General features: G+C 41.4%; 1 protein-coding gene across 4 annotated transcripts; it reads left to right on the top strand.

Moving 5' to 3' along the window:
* The first annotated feature begins 12,043 nt into the window (after positions 1-12,043).
* Positions 12,044-21,721, top strand: LOC140118601 (gap junction alpha-2 protein-like). Of its 4 annotated transcripts, none has more exons than XM_072136720.1 (3): positions 12,044-12,109; positions 14,175-14,260; positions 20,530-21,721. In XM_072136720.1, exon 3 carries the CDS (start codon positions 20,536-20,538, stop codon positions 21,526-21,528), a length of 993 nt encoding a protein of 330 aa, XP_071992821.1. In that variant the 5' UTR covers positions 12,044-12,109; positions 14,175-14,260; positions 20,530-20,535; the 3' UTR covers positions 21,529-21,721. The 4 variants fall into 4 exon arrangements, with proteins under 4 accessions (XP_071992821.1, XP_071992822.1, XP_071992819.1 ...); XM_072136718.1 differs by lacking the exon at positions 12,044-12,109 and adding an exon at positions 13,707-13,871; XM_072136719.1 differs by lacking the exon at positions 12,044-12,109 and adding an exon at positions 13,878-14,025.
* Positions 21,722-22,088: the final 367 nt, after the last annotated feature.

Here is a 22,088-nt window from a genome sequence, read left to right as displayed (position 1 = left end):
GTCGATATTGACAGTGGCATTAAAAAGGTCAATCGGTCTTATCAGTAACTGTAATCATAAGGTTTAGAGCAGGGTTATTGTGATGATCATACCAAGCACAGTGTCTGTGCCCATACGATCACCTGAACATAACTGTATCCGGCCTGCATGTATTTATTCACCTTGACATAAAGTTACACCAAGGTGAAAATAGACCGATATTGACCAGAGACCTATAAAGCCGGATCACATACATTGTAGCTGGATTTTAAACACAATTAGACCAACAAAAAGCAAGTACACTTCAGGAATGTGGTTTCACATTTCTGACACTTTAAATAAAACCTACCATTTGATTTGATGCATTATGAAGCAAACAAACCTTGATGACAGATATAACATTATGATAATGAAGCTCTGTTGCTTCTAACACAAGTTACTATGATTTTGGTCATTTAATGGATTTAAAATAAAGATTTTGTGAAATTTTTAAAGACAAGACACTCGCTTCTAATCTTATGATTTTTGTGTGTCTATATTCCGGTGATCAACAGACTGCTTCTAGGAGATTGTGTGTCCAGGCATAGGTATTTCCTACTGATGATCTGAAATTCATGAGTTACTACCGTAATGTATGCAGTATCTTCTTCCTCTGCTTTTATCAAAGTATGTTAAGGGCTAAAATGGTGACAATTTTAAGAAAATACAGAGGTTAAATGATATTGAAAAATCTGAAACAGATATGGACAACCAATATCTGACTGCTCTATAACTGTTTGAATGACATAAAAGAGGGTTTCTTATCAGAAAGCATCTCCATTAAAGTTGTCTTCCATGGTCAATTCATGTGTAAAGTAATTGTGTGCTACAGGAATAATTTTAGATCGGTAAAGAGAATATTTTATCTTCACTCCCTGATAAAAAAAAAAAAAGTGGAAAAAAATGGGAAACCAAAATTGACGATTTTCTTTTCCTCAATAAATTCAAGAGTTAATAAAATCTAATCAATAAGCTAAAGACTCACTAAAATGAAGTAAATGTAAAGTGCATCTAATCTCACAGAAAATTACTCCTTGTATGTCAAAATTGCCAAATAAAATAAAGATTGTATAGCCTTTAAAAAGTGACAATATACATCTGCTCTGAATGGCACTACTTCCCTTCAATGCCCATGCGTGTGCCCATACAGTAGTTCACCACCACACACGGGGGATTGACATACTCGGGAGAAATCGGGTATCAAACTTTGTGGAGCGTTTTGGTATCTTAACGACTGGGAGGGTGACATTTTTTTGACAAATACATTAATTTAGCCCCCAAAAAATTTGAAATTGCACCCAATTTTGTTTTAACCTCTGTAAAACAATTAAAGGGTTAACAAACTTGATAAAAGTTATCTTACATATGTTGATGGGTGTACTTTCTATAATGGGGTAATTTATGGAGTTTTACCATCATTTAGGCCTCTAAAAGTGACTTGAAAGCTGAGCAGGTCCCTCAAAAGTCTGATTTCGCTTTTTTTTTACGAAATGTGAAAAATTGCAAGTTCAAAGCCTCCTAACAATCCTACAAAAATAAGGGGAATGTTAAGAAATGTCAACATAAAGCAGACAGGTTAATGTTAGTTATCAAGTCATTTTGCTGTTATGACTAGGTGTGAAAAAATCATTTCGAATTTCAGAAATCAAGAATTTTTCCAAATTTTCGCTAAATATAATTTTTTAAATAAATAAAAGCAATACATATCACCCAAATTTTTCAACTGACATGAAGGACAATGTGTCACAAGAAAACGATTTCAAAATCACTTTGAAATGTTAAAGCATACCAAAGTTATAACTAATTATAGTGACACATTTGAAAAGAAAGGAAGGTGAAAAGTGGCTTCGGCGGCAAGGGGTTAAAGGGCACAAAGCATAAGCAACTTACTTTGAATAAATTTAGCTGGGCACCTTTGGTATATGCTCAGTCTCTGGTTGCAAACAACAGTGTTCTACAGGGGAATCTAGAACCTTAAGGGACATCTACCACCAGGATGAAGGATTGCAAACCAAGAACACTGACATACTGGTGTGTGCCCCTCTGACAGGATCCACTTCTGTTTAAGATTCATGTTACCATGTTTTTAATAATAAAAAGCTTTAAAAATTATACAGAAGAGCCTGAGGGGCTCCAGCCTTCATTAACATCTATGAAGCCCAGAGCCCCGAAGGGTTATTTGCATAATCAACAAGGAAAAGGAAGCTAAAAAAAGAGCAGATCCTGTCAGAGGGGGTACACACCATATGTCAGTGTGTTTGGTTTACCATCTTTGATACTTGTAGTAATTTCCTTTAAACAGTCAATCTCCAGGAAGTGGTCTGGAACTATTTTCAACAGTCAGGCGACAAAGTATTTCCTTATACACAGTATTTTAAAACAAAGCCAAAGTTGATTGCAGGTTAACACGAATAGGTCAGTGGTTAACCACCCAACAGGATCACAGAATTGATTAACAGGTCTGGCCTGAATAACTTAGCTGCTTGTGTTCATGTTACTATGTAACTTTTTATCAACAACGTGTGCTGATGGATCTTACTCACACTTAAGATGGCAGAGATATAGCATTTCCACTAGTTTAGGGCATCTTGATTGTGGGTCACCAGATTTCAGTAACTCTTGAAGTATAAGTATATATATGAAGTAAGTATATTTGAAATAATACCAAATTTACCTTCATAACTAAGCTTTTCCCTGAGTAGACTAAATTTTCTTTCCTAAATTTACAGGGATTATTATTAAGGCAGTAAAGACATATGGACAACTCATGTAAAACAGGGTCCAACCCCTTGAAATTGTTGCTAAATTGGGTGCTTTGCACTAGGGGAGTAGAATTTAGCATAATGACGCTATCTTGTATAGGTGGGTGGGGCTTTATGTGCTAAAGTATGAGGCTCTCTACTGCAAGTGCACCTTGTGATGTGACTGCAGTAATTTGCCCTTGTACTTAAGTACTGGATGAATCCTTGCAAGGAGCACCCCAGGTCAAACGCTTGGTTTTTTTCTATCTTTTATTTGGTGTGTAACTGCTAAGATGGGGGCTACTTATAAGAAAGTTTGCTACCAAACTATGACAGACCCCCACTTTCGAGTTATGTCACAGGGTACACTTGCACTAAAACCATTAAAACAAGATGTTGTCTCTATGCTAAATTCTATTCCACTTGTAGCAACAATTTTTGTCAGGGGAACCACTCATCAGACTCCCTGATACTACACACCAAACATACATAGCCCGGAGGGCGAACAACCACACTATGTACTCCCCTACCCCTAGAGAACTGATGAAATCCTGGACAGCTCTGCAAAGCTGGTTGGCATCTCCTGAAAATATGGTATGCTTCTTTTAGAGTGGCTACCTAATCCTTTGTCATAGGAGAGGGGTGTGGTTACACCTGGATTAATTATGTCATATTTTTTTCCAGGAGTCTCCTAAGGAGAAGATATTATCAGCACATTCCCCAGCATTAATTTACAAATATAGCAATACCAAACATCATTAAGAAATATTTACCCAATTCCCTAATACCTATTTATTTGGCTACCTAGCTCCAAAATCCATGGCACTTGACACCCTAAAAATATCGGAAGATGCTGATCGTAGATTCATTGACAAGAAATTGAAATCTATGAATTATGACAAGGCTGGCTTTGAAGTATAGTTATGCATAATCTAAGCAGCCATGTTACTGACATAATACACACCCATTTGGTGTGTATAATAGGGTTTTTCAAGATTAGGCAAAACCCACAGTCAAGGCTTCAGTGTTTACTCTCCATTCTCCCTGCTTCCATTGGATGAGATGCCACAGACACTGTTCGCTAACGTGTTTCAGGCAGAATGTACGCTAAACGCCCTAAATCATACACACTATATGATTGATGAGGGACACTTAAACAACACAATATAACTCCAAGTAAATCTAATTTCTGTGAAATCAAAGGAAGCAACACTAATTGACAATAAATTTCACAGGCAATTTGCAAGACACACTTAATAAGGTAAGGACCACAGATCATTTCTCAGTACCAATGCTTTCTAGCTGATGTTTTAGTCAATGTCAAATGTTGGTGGTGCTTTCACACTTGTGGTAGCATGAAACGTACACAACCCATACAAGTGTCTCAGGTAGTGCAGCTCATCCAGGATGGCACATTAATGCAAGCTGTGGCAAGAAGGTTTGCTCTGTCTGTTTCACAGTGTCCAGAGGCTAGAGGAGCTACCTGGAGACAGGCCAGTAAACCAGGAGATGTGGAGGGCAACAACCCAGCAGCAGAACCACGACCTCCACCTTTGTTCAAGAAACAGGAGGAGCAGTGCCAGAGCCCTGCAAAATTACCTCCATCAGGCCACAAACGTGCATGTTTCTGCACAAACATTTAGAAACCGATTCCATGAGGATGGTATGAGGGCTCAACGTCCACAGATGGGGGTTGTACTTACAGCACAACACCGTTAAGGACGCTTGGCATTTGCCAGAGAGCACCAGGATTGGCTAATTCACCACTAGCTCCCTGTGCTCTTCACAGAAGAGAGCAGGTTCACATTGAGCACATGAGACAAATGTGAGTCTGTAGACGCTGCAGAGAATGATCTGCTGCCTGCAACATCCTTCAGCATCACTGGTTTGGCAGTGGGTCAGTAATAGTGTGGCATAACATTGCTTGGAGGGCCGCACATCCCTCCATGTGCTCCCCAGAGGTAGCCTGACTGCCATTAGGAATCGAGATGAGATCCTCACACCCATTGTGAGACCATATGCATATGGACAATTGTATCATTGAAGCATAAATACGCTTCAAAATAGTCTGCATGTGGACATAAAAAAAGCATCCAATTAAGAAGCTATTACTGAAAATGTCCACAAGGTGACGCTCACGCCAAACATGCTCATCAGGGATGAGATGTAAAACACATACAGTGGGTATGGAAACTCTTCAGACCCCCTACACTCTACACTCTATATTGACAGAAAAAAACAGAAATGTATTTATTTTTGCTAATATATTAAACAAGAAAAACTTAAATATTACATGCTCATAATTATTAAGACCCTTTGCTGTGACACTCATCTTTAACTCACATCTTATTCATTTCCTTCTGATCCTCCATGAGATGGTTCTACTTCCTCATTCGAGTCCAGTTGTGTTTATTTAAACTGATTGGACTTGATAAGGAAAGGCACACACCTGTCTATATAAGACCACACAGCTCACAGTGCATGTCAGAGCAAATGAGAATCATGAGGTCTAAGCAAATGCCCAAGGAGCTCAGAGATAGAATTGTGGTTATGAAACAATTTCTCCAGCATTTAAAGGTTCCTAAATCTCAGTGGCCTCCATAATTCTTAAATGGAAAAAGTTTGGGACAACCACAAACCTTCCACGACCAGGCTAAGCTTAGCAATCATGGGAGAAGATCCTTGGTGAGTGAGGTAAAGAAGAACCCCAAGATCACTGTAGCTGAGCTCCAGAGATACAGTAGGGAGAAAAGGGGCGAAAGTCCCACAAAGGCAACTATCACTGCAGCCCTCCACCAGTAGGGATTCTATAGCAGAATGTACCAATGCAAGCCTCTCCTCAGTCCAGGTCATATGAAAGCCCCCATACAGTTTGCAAAAAAACACGTGAAGGACTCCCAGACTATGAGAAATAAGATTCTCGGGTCTGATAAGACGAAGATTGAACTTTTTGATATTAATTCTAAGCAGTATCTGTGTAGAAAACCAGGCACTGCTCATCACCTGCCAATCCCAACAGTAAAACATGGTCATGACAGCATTAGGCTATGGGGGTGTTTTCAGATTGAGTGACAGGACGACTGGTTGCAATGGAAGGAAAGAAGAATACAACCAAGTACAGAGATAATTCAGTGTGGGAGAAGGAATGGACGGCACTCACCAGTCTTCAATAAAATCTTCTTACTCTTTGTTCATATCACGGGAACAATAGCATACTCACAATGATGCGTGCAAGGGAGGTGGAGGCAGAATGCCTATGGTCAGTGGCAACGGCCGTTTTGAGTAAACTCGCGCTCGGACATCGGAGGCCGGAGGAAGCGAGAGTTTACGCAAAACGGACGTTGCCACCGACTATAGGAATTCTGCCTCCACCTCCCCCCTCCCTTGCACGCATCATTGTGAGTATGCTATTGTTCCCGTGATATGAATAAAGAGTAAGAAGATTTTATTGAAGACTGGTGAGTGCCGTCCATTCTATCTCCCACACTGAATTATTGTTCAACTGTCTGCCTAGGACTAGAGCACCGCCTATTCGATATTATTTTGTCACCACAAGCAGAACATTTTACAGGACACAATATTTTGAACATATGCTTACTGAACAGTTCCCCAGAGAAGACACTAGGTGGTGCCGTTGTTCTTGTTGGATATTGTTGTACAAATACAGAGATAGTTTGCTTACTGACGATAATCGGCTATAATTGAAAAATAGTCCAGATAGGGAAAGATGAGAATTATTTTCCTTCATAGGACGTTCACTACTTCTAGCATTATTTTCATGAAGACAGAGTAATCACTATATACAGCCCCCCAGTAATAAATATATACAGCCTCCTAGAAATAACTCTATACAGTCCCCCAGTAATCACTAAATACAGCTCCCCAGTAATCACTGTATACAGCCCCCCAGCAATAACTATATACAGCCCCCAGTAATCACTAAATACAGCTCCCTGACAACAACTATATACAGGCCCCCCCCCCCCCCAGGATTAACTATATATAGCCTTCTAGCAATAACTACATACAGCCCGCAGCAATAACTATATACAGCCTCCTAGCAATAACTATATACAGCCCGAGTAATTACTATATACAGACCCTCAGTAAATCGCTGTATACGACCCCCAGCAATAACTATATAAAGCCCCCAGTAATCACTAAATACAGCTCACTAACAATAACTATAAACAGCCCCCAGTATTCTCTATATACAGCCCCCTAAAAATAACTATAAACAGCCCCAGTAATCCCCATATACAGCCCCAGTATTAACTATATACAGCCCACAGTAATCACTACATACAGCCCCCCCAGCAATACCTATATACAGCCCCCCCAGCATTAACAATATCCAGCCCCCCAGCATTATTCATATAAAGCCTCCCAGCATTAACTATATACAGCCCCAACGCGTGACGGTGTGATGTGAGGAATCACATCACTGGTGCTTCCTCTGTGAACGACTCCCCCCCTACCTGCTAACTTGCACATGCGGCAAACAGACTGCAGTTTGCTTGGCTATTGAAGATTAGCCTGAATATCGCGGTTGGCAGTTTGGCAAGGCGCGTAGGGCTGAGAGGAGGAGAGTAGCTGGGGCTACTAAAGATTGCGGGCTGACGCAGCACTCATCTTTTTTATGCCTGGTCGTTTGTTGACAATAGTGGTTAGTACACCGCAGGCATAATAGTATATATACACTGTGTATGGAAGGAGACCAAAGGAATATTTATCTGGATGGGCTAAAACGACGGTGAACTAGCTCTAGTCCCACTTTGGTCCTATGTGACTTTCTTAAGTAGAGTGGTGAGACCTGCAATTGTTGGATATGTACAGCTAACTTGTGGTAGGCTGGTTTTTCAGATCAGAGACGCCGTCTTGGCTGGGAGACTCGACACTGGAGCGAGCATATTAGCAGTAGTAATTTTTCTTCCCTTCTGTAGATTTGAATTGTGTAAAACAATTGTTGTATGTGCTCTGATTGTATTAAGTTCCCTGTAAGCATATGTAGGCCTTTTGCAACATTAAGTTCTTGTGCTTTTTCTGTTTTATAACTGCTGTCCCAGAAGGGGTAAAAGATACCTTAGACTAAACGGTGATCCCGGAAGAGAGAGGAGGGGGGGGGGGGGAGAAAGGGAAGGAAAAGAAAAAGAGAGAGAAAAAGGATAAAACCTCTCCCATTGGAGAGTGTTATCTAAAGTTTGCTAAGTAGAGAGATGGGGCCAAAAAATGCAGCACGAAAGTCCACAGGATTGGACAAGATGTGGACATGTTCCCCAGTCCGGTCCAGACAGACAGCGAAAGAAAAGGACAGGGATGAGGGAGGCCCGGGAGAAGTTGAACAAAGTGGGTCTAGATTTTCGGTGTTACAAAATGACAAGCCCATAGCAGGAAACTCCCCAATCCTCTCAGAAATACTAGAAGTGGTCCGAGAAACCAAGGTTTCTATGGAGTCGATGAACACCCAGCTGGGTGAAGTAAGAGTTGACATTTAATCTATTAGCGAGGAAATAAATAAGCTGAGACAGGAGTGTAAAGAGGCGGAAGCTTCTGTAAAGCAGGTGGCTGGAGAAATGAAAATAGTTAGACAGGAGCTCGCAGATCTGAAAACAGCCAATAATGCTAGACCTAGAGCCATTCTGGTAAAATTATTCTGCTCCTGGGACAGGGATTATATTCTGAGGCATAGTAGGGATAAGGATCGAATTCTTGTAAATGGTCAGAAGGTCTTTATTTTTCCTGACTTTGTAAGGGATACTCAAAAAGCAAGAATAAGCTTCATAGGCATAAAAAAGAGGCTTTTGGAAGCCAAAATGCAATACCCATTACTTTTTCCTGCGAGACTACGAGTTGTTTATAAAAATAAGACTTGGTCTTTTGACTCTTCAGAGGTGGCCTCAGAGTGGCTGGAGGGGGAAGGCTCTTAACTGAAATTAAGCTTATCCACGTAGGTGGTTGTGGTACAAATATGGTTGTAAGGTTTTGTGCAAGTTTTTGTTTTATATATTCGTTATTGATATGTTGTAAATTAGGTGGGGTGGAGTTGGTTTGGCAGAGGGGTGGCGTAGGTGGAAGGTTTAGATCTACGGAGAATGGCTATTGTAGATCAAGGTGTGGGGGGATACCGATGGGGGCTTTTTTTTTATCTTTATAAATGTGCTCTAGGGTAAGGATCTTTGCCTGGAATGTGAGGGGCCTCAGCGATAGACTGAGGAGGTGTATGATCTTTGACCGGATCAAGAGACATTTACCAGCAATTGTTTGTTTAACAAAGACTCACTTAACAGCAGAACATCATGATCGGATTAGAAAAAAATGGGTGGGAAAAGAGTACCATTCATATGGGAGCATTTATTCATGAGGAGTATCAGTACTTATCCACTCAGATATTAATTTTAAGTTGTGTAGTAAACAGATAGACAAGCAAGGGAGATATGTTTTTTTTAGGTGGAAAGATAGCTCGTCAGCAAATTCTGTTGGCATTCGTATATATATTCCCCGGTGTTCTCTTGGTGTTTTTGGAGATTTATTAAAATTTATGGAAGGAAAGGAAAGGTACCCAGTTTTTATAATAGGTGATCTGAATGCAGTATTTAGAACTGAGTTAGACCAGATGGGTTTGGAGAAACGGGTGGGGGAACTATAATAGATAGGGGTTCTAAGTTGACCACTCTGTGTAAAGAACTTGGTTTGGTTGATGTATGGCGTATGAAATATGGTACAAAGAAAGCCTTTTCCTATCTGAGTAAAACAAATAATTTACTAACACGTATTGATCATTGTCTAGTAAGCCAATCTTTTGTTCCCAATATTTTCAAGATGCAATATGAACCAATAATTGTTTCTGATCATGGACCAGTGATGGTATTGATAGGGCCAGAAGAGAGGAAGAATACAAACTTTAAGTTGAATCCATATTGGCTCACTATACTGGGCGACTCTTTAGATGTGAAGAGGTTCATAACAGAGTTTTGGATGGCAAATGACAATTCTGTAGATAGGTTATTTGAGAGGATTGTTTAAAAAAGTATAGTAGAGGCTAAAAGGGCATTTAATCAGGAAGAACGACAGCTTAAATCAAAGTATAAAGAAGCGGGAAGAAACCTGAAGGATCAACAAAGTGATGAGAGGGTAAAAGCATTGTTGGTTGTTAAAGAAAATTATGAAAAGCACAACACAGAATGTTCTTCAATGGGCAAAGGTATTTCACTGCGGGAGGTAAAGCTGGGAAAATTCTAGCACATATGATTCAACCCCCAAATAAAGATAGTTATATTTCTGTAATTCAAGATGAGCAGGGGTTGGTGTTAAAAGAATTTAAATCCTTCTATGAGGACTTATATACCACTGGAGCGCCCTGCTCCAAACTGGATGTCGAGGGTTAAAGAAAAAAAAAGAATAAAAATACAAAATAAAAACTATATACAGCCCCCCAGCATTACATATAAACAGCCCCCCCCCCCCAACAGTAACAATATGCAGTTCCCAATAAAATAATAAAACTTTGCTTACTTGCCCCAACTCCCCTGCTGCATGGAGCAACTTCTGACAGGTCAGATGTCTGGTGCAGGCGTCGCAGTGTGTGATGTCACTGTGGTGCCTGCGACAGGACAATCAAGGACTTCCTGTACACTACACTCCTACGTTAATGTAAGAGCAGGGAACGTTGTTCCTTGCTCTGCCATGCACTTAAATGTACTGGACAGTAATCTACTAGCGGTTCAGCAGACATCTAGTGGGTGAATTGCCCACACTGTAAACAATTGGTTGCGGCCCCTGTAGGAGCAAAGTGGTGTATAATCTGGCCCTGGGTCTAGAGTACATATGACTGCATTCATTTGGATTAAATGCACCACATATTTTATAGATTCCATTTGAACCAGTAATATCTTACCCATTTGTTTAGGTTTTTAAGGTTTATCAGTCTGAAAGATCCATTTGTTTTTTTTATCAAAAACAGTGCAGAGCAGACCCCTTGCCTCTGTTCCATCAGGGGAACGAACCATCACCACTACTGCCGACTTGATTAAGGCTAAAACATTTTCCCAGAGGTGACAGGGGGAGAGTCTTCAGGGGAAGACCTGAAAGGCAGATACGATATTCCTCTCTGATGATTGCTAGAGTTCATTTGTTGGATGCAGGTCTGGTCCACTGGCCAACGGAAGGTCAGTAGTCCCCCCCCCCCCCCCCCCACTCTGGTGCCATGGTCTTTTTTCAGTATTGGAAGTTCTGAAAAGGAACCCTCTGCCTTTGCCCCCTATGGGGTAGCTCGATCTTCCTTGTTTGCATTAACCTTGATAGGCATCCTTCTCAAATCTACAAAAAAAATTCTTAGGGCGGTCGTGTGAGGCTGGTGTCCTTTCTATAGATAAGCGCATTTTTACTAAACGTTTGTGAGTAATATTTAATTTTATCAAAACATTTTATGAAGACATTCTACACGATTGGAGTGCGTGTTTCTTCTAGTGGTCCGCTGTGGTGAACGGTGGTAACAATAGGAGCAACGAAAACTGCATCCACGTGGGTCTGAACAGTGGGCTACTCTTATCTGGAGAATCTGTGGATTTGTGCTGTGAGCAGAACGGAAGACAAACGAGAACAATTATTGTGAACGTTTGGAGTGAAAACCTGTGTGAACGTCTGAAGCTCCGGTCAGATAAGAAATCTATATATTTTTATTTCTATCTCTTTATATGATATTATCAATATTTACCTTTCTGTTACAGGAAATGGAACTCTTTCACTTATGACTGCCAAAAACTAATGTTGTTCTAAGTAATGTTATGTAACATTTTTAAGCCATGTATCCATTGTGTTATCTAATGCCATTTAATGAGATGCTTACACAAATATAGTAATGATTAATATATATTTAGTTTGCACTAGCCTTTTTACTAGACTTTGCAGCTTTGTAGAAATACTGTATCGGACCATCTATTTCTGTATTGATGTCAAATCCTGACCGCAGGCTTATGCCTAAAACCTAAGCTCAGTAATCGTGTGGTCTCTGTAAACCAAGGGTTAGGGGACATGGGGTGTCTAAGCAGTGACGCCTTGATATCATACACTAGGGTATGACCGCAAAACAGAATGTATACTGTATTGTATTTCATATATTGCATATATGTATATGATTATGCCACCTAGGTGACGTGTATTAGGACAAATTTCTGGACTTGGTGCAAGGAGTGCATTACAAAACAGGACACCACACTTTACCCAAGAATACAGTTGGTTTAAGGGCAAGTAGCTACTAACTGTATAGTACTTGTGATATGTACTGTACTTAGTCCTATACTTACCCCAGCTCCAATAACCAGGACCATGGGTGGCTTGTCTTCCACACCCAGGTATACAATACCATATTTATAGCTTAATCGCTTTTCTGAAGTGCACTTTATTTCACCTTTCCTGGCATACAGCATACTTGGACCATCTGGAGGCTGCACTATGACCTTCCAGCCCCAGCTCTATTCCCAGCAGGTCCAAAGCCAAACCGTGGCAGCTCATTCAATTACCAAGGGATTATGCAATACCCCTGCCGACACACGGTAAAATATACTGTTGCAAAATCAAATCTCTTTCCATGCAATAGGGTTTTCTCAATGAGCCTGATCAACTTCACTGGGTACTCCAGTGCTGGATAATGGTAATGCAGCTGATAATTCTCTGCCTGAATAGGAATATTAATAATGTTGACCAATGAAATGTAATATTACTATTGTAATGCAAGGAGAGATGAGTGTCAGGCACCCGGGGTAGTGGACCCCCTGGACCACCGCGGACGATGACCTAAGCCGACACCTGGTAGCCGAGTCTAAGTGGCACCTGGTTTTTGTCTGTGGCTGCGGCCAACTTAGCTTTCTCTCAGGCATAGAGCACAAGACCCGGCAGGGGACACAGGAAGGGGCCGGGAATTTAACAGAGAAAGCGGTCTACGTTTGCATGGCAGTGTTATATAGGATTGCACGGTACCCGTTGCCAGCAGCAGCCTGCTATAAAAATCCCAACAAGTTATGTCTCCATATCCAGTATTAAAGCTGTCGAAGATTATGTGAAAAGGGAATTGTGACCAACACTCTTAACATCTCTCTTGCAAGTCTGGGAGGGGGTTTCACCAAAATGCATAAACGTTTGCAATGAAATGCATGCGTTTCAGGCAAACTCCTCTCCCATTTGCATTTTGGATGTGTTTAAAAACATAACGAAAACGGCACATTAAATTAACGCAAAACACCGGCAGCTCGTTCCCAATCGCAGGCGTTTCCATAGAAACGCCGATGCGATCGGGCCGAGGCCTGCCCCGGTGGGTGCGACTTTGTCTGCGTTTGCAAGCGCAGACAAAGCACTACGTGTGGCACCGGCCTTACGCATGCATTTCAGTGGAAATGAAGTAAAAACGTGATGCAACACATTCACATGTGGCGTTTTGGTTGTGTCAGAACGCATCCATTTTCAAATGTTCCTATGCGTTTGGCTGCTTTGGCCGCTGTCACACATACCACTAGGCGTTTCCAGAGTAACGCATGCGATCAGCTTAACAATTGCATGCGTTTCGACCGAGGACCTACCCCTGTGCGCTAGGGTCGCGTTATGAACGGACGCCTAGCGGTACGTGTGACTGCAGCCTTTGACGTGGCATGTTTTTTTAAGTGCTGGAAGTGTAAGCAGCTCTGTAAACATTTTCACATCTGTTTACACTTACAGCAATGCAGAAAACCACTTTGGGCGCATTCACACGTTCTGATAGTATTGCGTTCATAACGCGACGCTAGCGCACAGGGGGCGGGGCTCGGGTCGATCGCATATGCGTTTCCAGAGAAACGCATGCAATCTGGTTATCGATTGCATGTGTGTCCTGGGAAACGCATATGCGATCGGGCCGAGCCCAGCCTCCTGTGCGCTAGTGTCGTGTTATGAACACAATACTAGCGGAAAGTGTGACCACGCCCTCCATGTCCTTTACAATACAACGTGTGAACACAACCTCAGGCTGTTCACCACTGCTGTAGACTATATGGCTGTAATGACAATTTAGGATCTACACCTGTGCAGAGAATTGGGCAGTAGGATGGAGATGTGCTGAGACTGATGGCCGCAGAATTAGCAGTGGTGAGTTCTGGTTTATGATAGCATATCCCTCTGTATAGACCACAGATAGGACGTCATGTTTAAGGCTGTGTACAGTATACAGGTGTGGATCTGTTCCATGATGGCTATTACTAGCAGACCCTATTGAATTACCATCTGGCCAGGTACCACCAAAGTGAGTTTACTTGTGACCAAAAATTACAGTTTACATGAAACCTGCAATCTGGGCCTTTGACATGTGTGTGAATTTATCCAATGTGCATGTTGTGCTCTGCTAGATTTGAAGTCTTAACTCTGTGTCCCCTTTTTAATTCCTTGCTCCAGACTGAATGTGCTGAGTGATGAAACAAGACTGGTTGTGGAGAAGCCTATGTACGGAGTACAGTCCCCAGGACTCCTACTAATCTCTGGTAATCTATGTACATGTAAATACTTACTAAAAAATTAGGCCCCTTTCACACTTGCATTTTTCACGTGCGTGTTCTGTGCGTGCTTTTGACGTGCAGAACTTGCATTTCACTCTGACCCATTGTAATCAATGGGGTGTTTATCAGACTTGCATTTCTTTTCACGCACACATGCACGTTTAAATCTCAGCATGCTCTATTTTTGCAAGTCACATTTTGCAAGTACATTGCCATAGAAAAGATGTCCTGAATCCTTTTCATGCACTTGAACAACGCATTGGAAACACCAAAAGAAACCCCTGAAAAACTGAGACACTGAACAAACTCTGAGGGCGCGTTCACACATTGCGCTTTGGTTGCATTTTCATTGCGTTTTAAAACGCATTACAACAGCTGAGGAGAGGAGATTTGCCTAATTACATTACTATTTACATGTGTTAACACTTTGTTAACACATGTGTTAACAAAACGTACACGTTAACGCACATGCACAATGCGTTAATGCGTGCGTTTTGTAAACGCAAACGTTAATAGTAATGTAATCAGGTAAATCACCTCATCTCAGCTGTTGTAATGCGTTTTAAAACGCAATGAAAACGCAACCAAAGCGCAATGTGTGAACGCGCCCTGACTGAAATCTGTTTGAACTCTGATGAAAAATGTAAATTTCTCACTGACCAAACCCTGATCAGACTCTGACGTGAACTGCAACGCAAGTTGTTGAAGGGTCCTAAGGGAGCGTTCACACATTGCGCTTTGACCTGCGTTTTCATTGCGTTTGAAACGCATATACAACAGCTGAGGAGAGGTGATTTGCCTATTTACATCACTGTTAACGTTTCGGTTTACAAAACGCATCGTAAACGCGATGTTAACGCATGCATTAACAAAGCATTAACGCATGTGTTTTGTTAACATTGCGTTTACAAACGTAAACGGTAATGTAATTAGGCAAATTACCTCACATCAGCTGTTGTACATGCGTTTCAAACGCAATGAAAACGCAACCAAAACGCAACGTGTGAACGCGCCCTAAGTATTCTACTGCAAAGACTACACAGGTCAAAATTTTCATAGACGGTGGGAAATTTTTTTGTTATTTACTTTTCCATTAACTGGGATGACTCTAGCTATAAATTGGAAACATGAGGCCGGTTTCCCACGTGCAGTTTTGGTTGCATTTTTTAAACTAATCCAAAATGCAAGTGGGAGGGGGTTAAGCCAAAATATGCGAAAACGGCACGTGTGAAACCACCCTCATGGGTTGTGTTCAACTTTCTGATGTTTTCTAGGGGTAGAGGCAAAAACCAAAACAGCATTATTACACATACTTTTTTTTTTTTTTTTTTTTGCATTGTTACATGGGTCACCAAGCAGGATGAATAATAGATGACAACAACCATTTATTTTAATCAGTAGCTTTAATCATGTAAGAGTTATTTTTAACTGCAATACTAAGGGTGATGCCACACATGGCGTTTTGAAACCATTTTTGGTCCATTTTTAAGCAATCTGTTTTCAAAAAATGCATGCATTTTTTAACGGAGTGCTTAAAAACGGACCAAAAACTGTTTCAAAACGCCATGTCTGGCATCACCCTTAGGGTGAAGACACACGTGGCGTTTTTAGGCCGTTTTTGGGCCGTTTTTAGTTAGTGCGCGATCTGAAAACGCACTAACTAAAAACGGCCTTAAAAACGCCACGTGTGTCTTCACCGTTAGGCTGCATTCACATGTGGTGTTTGCTTTGTGTTTGGTGGTGCTCAGCTTGATGGCATATGCATTGCCATAGAAACGCATGCAGTCGTTGCCTAAGGGCAATGCTGGCAGGCCTAGTGGTTATCAGAAGCCCCTCGGCTGCTATAGCAACATATCAGCGTAACCTTACCTTTGTAGTGCTAATAGATGGTGCGGCTGGATGCATCCAATTAATTAATTGTACTATTAATTTATTACAAAATCATTATTTTGTGGCTGCTCAGGAATAGCATGAAGCATCAGAACAATATGTTACTTATATGTTAATTAGGTGCAGCTTCCACAGCACTCCCCTCTCCCTCTGCCTGATGTCATTTGCAGCAGAGGAGGTTTCAGCCAACAGTGAGAGGGAATAGATCCCTGCACATTTTAACAGCCTGTACTGCTGTGACATCATACGGTCACATGCCCACTGATGTGGCTGGAATATGGCTCTTTTACTGCATGATGGGTGATGTAGAGCCGTAGACAGGATTTTATTTAGCAGGTGGAGAAGCTAATTTGGGGGGGACTGAGGAGCCGAGATGTGGTGGGAATCCATAGCTAAGATGTGTGGGGGGGGGTTGCATGTGGATGGAGTTGAGAGATGGTGGTGGGGTTCAGGAGCTGAGATGCATGGGGTGAGGAGCCAAGACAAGGGGGAATAGGGGGTGAGGATGAGGAGCAGTGAAATGGGAACTTGGGGTGAGAGGTGGGGATGAAGTTGATATTATTGCTGATAATATTGTATATGTAGGACTGATGTTTGTAATGATTTTTTTTTAGTATTTAACTGTTTGACATTTTGTAATTTTATTTTGTCATCAACTGTTCCAGAAAAAGAGAAACGTTTGCTATTTATCCTTCCTGTTGGATCCATGTCTGCCATTGCCTGAAAAAAAACAGCAGTGGAGTTAATTTAAAAAAATGTATTTGTAAAAAAAAAAAAAAAATGTTTTTGTTGTTATTGTTTCCAGCATTCACAATGTTAAAAAATACATTGGCCAGTTGTGAACGGTTGTGTGAAGAGGGCTGTATAAGGTTGCGGTCACTGTTGCGTTTTGAAACGCATTACTACAGCTGAGGAGAGGTGATTTGCCTAATTACATTACTGTTAACATTTGTGTTTACAAAATGCAATGTAAATGCGATGTTAACACATTGCTATCTTTGTAATATTCTGAACACCAAATTCTTAACCTAAACCGTTGATAGTTTCTAAGCTAAACTTTAGCCACTGCCAGAATTTAGCATATAGTTAATGGGTTGAGGAGTAGCCTCAACGCTCATCGCCCCCCCCTACCCCCCCCCCCCCCCGCCTGCCATCTGCATGCCTTCTAACACTCCTGCTGTGGTCCCAGCTTCATTGGAACTGGGACCACAGAGGCTATTCCACGCTCCAGTAGCTTCTTCCAAAAATTAGCATATAGTTTAATAAAAATTTATCTCACCTTAAAATCTATCGTAGGAATAGATAAGTGTTTAGAAGATTACAAGAACCTACCAGCAGCTCTACCTTAATAGATAGATAGATTTCTGATGGTAGGTTTCCTTTAACAGGTCTGCTTCTGGGCTCTGCTCTCTTTCACTACTAGATGGAACACAGAGTCAGACTATAATACAGAAGAAGTATATTGTATAAGAGATCAAACCTCCTACGGTTCAAGTACCCTGATGGTGGTGGGGGTTTGAAGTAATAGTAAAATAAAACATTTTTCAAAAATATGTAACAAAAATTTAAACACTCATAAGAATAAACATGTAAAATCAGAAACATTGCCATGTCCAAAAATGCCTGATCTATTACAATATAAAAACAATTATTCACAGAAATAAACCCCTGGTGGTGTGCTTGGGATTGTCATGTTGAAAGACCCAGCCACTTTTCATCTTTAATGCCTTTGCTGATGGAAGAAGGTTTGCACTCAAAATCTCATGGCCCCATTCATTCTTTCATGTACACGGATCCATCATATTGATCCCTTTGCAGAGAAGCAGCCCCCCACCCTCCCATGCCTCAGGCCGCGGTCACACGTACCACTAAACGCGACGCTAACGCACAGGGGGAGGTCCTCAGCCCAAACGCACATGCGTTTCCAGAGAAACGCATACGATCGGCTTAACAAAAGGAAAGGCTTGTGCGTTCGGGCCAAGGGCCACTCCCCCTGTGCGCTAGCGTCGCGTTATGAACGGACGTCTAGCGGTATGTGTGACCGCGGCCTCACAGTAGGAATGCTGTTCTTTGGAGACTCAGCATTCACTCTCCACCAAACATGGAAAGTTGTGTTTCTACCAAACTGTTCTACTTTGGTTTCATCTGACCATATGACATGCTCCCAATACTGTCCTGGAACATCCAAATGCTCTCTAGCAAACTTCAGACGGCCCCATATATGTACTGGCATAAGCAGGGGGAATTGTCTGGCACTCACGGTGTAGTGTCTTACTGACGGTAGACTTTGTTACGTTGGTCCGAGCTTTCTGCAGGTCATTCACTAGGTCCCCCTGTAGCTCTTGGATTTTCTCTTGTTGTTCTTGTGATCATTTTGACCCCACGAGGTGAGATCTTGTATGCAGCCTCTGATTGAGGGAGATTGTCATTGGTCTTCCATTTCCTAATTATTCCTCCCACAGTTACCTATTTCAAATTCGGTCTTCCTAGATTGGTGCAGGTCCTCAATTTTGTTTTTTGTGATAACAAGTTCAAACAGGAAACATTACTACTAGTGAGTGAAGGACAGGGGAACCATTTAAAGAAGAAATTACAGGTCTGTGAGAGCCAGAAGTCTTGCTTGTGACCAAATACTTATTATTCCACCATAACTTGTAAATAAACAATGTTATTGTCCTGTTTTTGTTTTCACATTTTGTCTCTTATAGTTTAGGTCTACCTGTGATGTCAATTACAGGCCCCCCTCATCTTTTTATGTGAGAGAACTTGCACATTTGGTGGCTGACTAAATATTGTTTTGCCCCACTGTATGAGAGCTTTTAAATTGTAATTCTTAGTGTCAGTATTTGCAATTTATTGAAATGCCGAAAAAAGATAATTTGCTAATTTTTCTCAGTTGTCATTTTTTTGTGGTATAAGCTGACTTTTTTTATTGCTACCATGTATGTATAAAATGAGGAGGTCATGTGACGGTGTATGAAGCAGAGCTGGATGTGTCCAACACATCAAATGCAGATGTCTCCTGCACAGAATAGTAAGGTGCAAGTTCTCCCTGTTCCCTATCAGTCTCTACATCCCAGTCTGATTCTACAGAACTTTCTCTCTCCTCTCCTACTGCTGATCCCTTCCTGCACTTTGTCATCAGCAGTATCAGCTCTGTGAGGATAAACGGTTAACCCTAACGGTACATTCACACAGCGGTATGCCCGCCGTGCGAGCATACCGCCGTGTGCTGGAGAGGAGGAGGAGGCGGCCCCTCCTCCCTCCATAGAAAATAGCGGCGCACGGCCGCACACACGCCAAAAGATAGAGCATGCTCTATCTTTTTGCGGTGTGCGGGCCAGATCGCTGCCACACATGTGTGGCACCGCATCTGCGCCGCGCCGCTATTGCCGTCTATGGGGACGTACATGCGGCCGCAAATTTGCGGCCGCATGTACGTCCCCGCAGACGGCCATGTGAATGTGCCCTTAGGGCTCACCCAACACAGGCTGCATGTACTAAGGATTTCTATCACTTATTACATGTTCCTTTCTACTCCATGTGATGGAAGCTGCCAGGCTACCACCATATACATCCTTTATGTTCACTGTACATGTTTCCTGCTCCTCCATGTGATGGAAGGTGCCAGGCTGGTTGTCAAATACATCCTTTATTTGCACTGTGCAGTGTTCATTGGATTTGCTTGTGGGAAACTAAATACATTTAATGCTAAATTACTTTGAGAGAGAACACAAGGCATTATGGGATCTGTGGGCAAGTGAACTGGCCTCAGCCTGAGGGCATAGACTGACAGATATTAATCTCCGCCCACTTCACCTCTGGTGAGAAAGATTTTTGTCAAATACTTTCAGAACAGAAAATGCCATAACTTTGGAAAGAAAAGGGTGAGCAGCACAAAGTAGGCATCCTTCTGTTTGTTTTCAAAGGGGGAATCACATATAATAATTTGGTAAAATCATTATAGCTTTATAGTTATGATTTAAGCCCTCATAAGGCTACCTTGCCATCGTTTCATCATAACCTACAATTTTTGCTTATAGAGTGTCTCATTGGAAAATTGGACAGCGATAAAAATGTGTATGAAAATATATAAGCTGTGTGAGATGACATCAGGGGTACACCCTGGGTTTAGCATGAATGAAAAAGCACCAAGACAGGTGCTGCATTACATTTCAGATTTTTCACACATAAATTGGGCACAGCAGATCTGCAAGTAATAGGCTGAGTGTGTGGGGAAGGCTCTTAAGGCGTTAGACTTTAAAAGTCAGGTACTGTGTAAATTCTTAAAATGTTACTGTTATAGTATTTCCCTTTCTACAGTGTCAATTACTTTTTTTTTTTTACTTTATTTTGTTTTTCAGTAAATCATGGCAGGATGGGACCTTCTTAAAATATTGCTTGATGAAGTCCAGGAACATTCTACACTCATTGGAAAGGTGTGGCTGACTGTGCTTTTCGTCTTCCGAATCCTTATCCTAAGCTTGGCAGGGGAGTCTGTCTGGGGAGATGAGCAGTCTGACTTCACTTGCAATACTATGCAACCAGGATGTGCCAATGTTTGTTATGATAAGGCTTTCCCTATCTCTCATGTTCGCTACTGGGTGCTGCAGTTTCTCTTTGTCAGCACCCCAACCCTCATCTACCTTGGGCATGTTATTTATTTGTCCAGGAGAGAGGAGAAGTCTAAACAGGAAAATACCAAAGAAATCCATACAGAAACGGCTGAAAAAAAGATGAATCAAACATTTCCAAAAAAGATGAAAATCCACGGAGCCTTAGTTTACACCTATGCTGTCAGTGTTATCTTCAAAACTGTATTTGAAGCAGGATTTGTTCTTGGTCAGTGGTACTTGTATGGCTTTGTAATGCCTCCGATTTTTGAGTGTTCAAGAGTGCCATGTCCCCATAAGGTGGACTGTTTTGTTTCCCGACCCATGGAAAAGACGATTTTCATCATCTTCATGTTGGTGGTTTCTCTCGTATCTTTATTGCTCAATTTGCTTGAACTTATTCACCTTTGTAGCAAGCAATTCCAAAAACGCAATTTAGAGGACAAAGTACCTTGCTCTGTTCCTACATACACAAAGAGTTTACCAAATGGTGCCATTTCTCATAAGTCTTACTCTAATCCTACACCAAGTGACCAAGTGCTACCGATGTACAACAAAGGCTCCAGCAGGCATCGTTGGCCAAGCATTCAGCTGGAAGAAAATAATAGCAGTCTTGAAAAGGCCAAGGTATTGTGTGACTGCTGGTCCCAAAGTGGTTTATCTGTTATGGTTACTGATGTCCCAGGGCCAGTGGCCAATTTGGCAGCCATTACTTGTAGCTCCCAGAAGGCTTGCAAACAGTATGTTTAGCCGTTACTAGATAGACTACATGTTAGTTGTTTAAGGATGACTGTCTTTAGTTTAATACTGTTTGGCAAATATTGTACATGTAATGTAAATATTTCTAGATACAAATGATGCTTAAGGCAAAAAAATACATTGGAATGTTGTTCCGTCACATGTTAAAGCATAAATAAAAAATAAAATAAAATATTAGCACATATAGGACAGAGTATTGTTTGACTTTGTGATTAAATACACAGCTTGAATCTTATTTGTGGCTTTAAGATCCTCTATTAGCATTCCCTAGCGTAAGATTGATCTTAATGGGTTGTCAATGTTCAGCAACTAATCGATATTGTTTGTGTAATGAAACCTTATATGGTTTTACACAATATATAATTTCCTTACTGTTTTCAAGACCTCTGCTTGAAAACCCATCTGTGAGTGGTCTCCAGTGATTAGAAAGTTGCCTCCTACCAATGGTGTACCACTTTAAGTCAGGCCTGGCAGTTAAATAAATATATATAATCCAGGTAGGGTGATGGCACATGTATATTTTCATTATCAGTGCGATTGTAAAAAATATG

This window comes from Engystomops pustulosus, chromosome 2 (assembly GCF_040894005.1).
Source record: "Engystomops pustulosus chromosome 2, aEngPut4.maternal, whole genome shotgun sequence".
NCBI classification, from domain to species: domain Eukaryota; kingdom Metazoa; phylum Chordata; class Amphibia; order Anura; family Leptodactylidae; genus Engystomops; species Engystomops pustulosus.
This window is presented reverse-complemented; position numbering and strand designations above follow the sequence as displayed.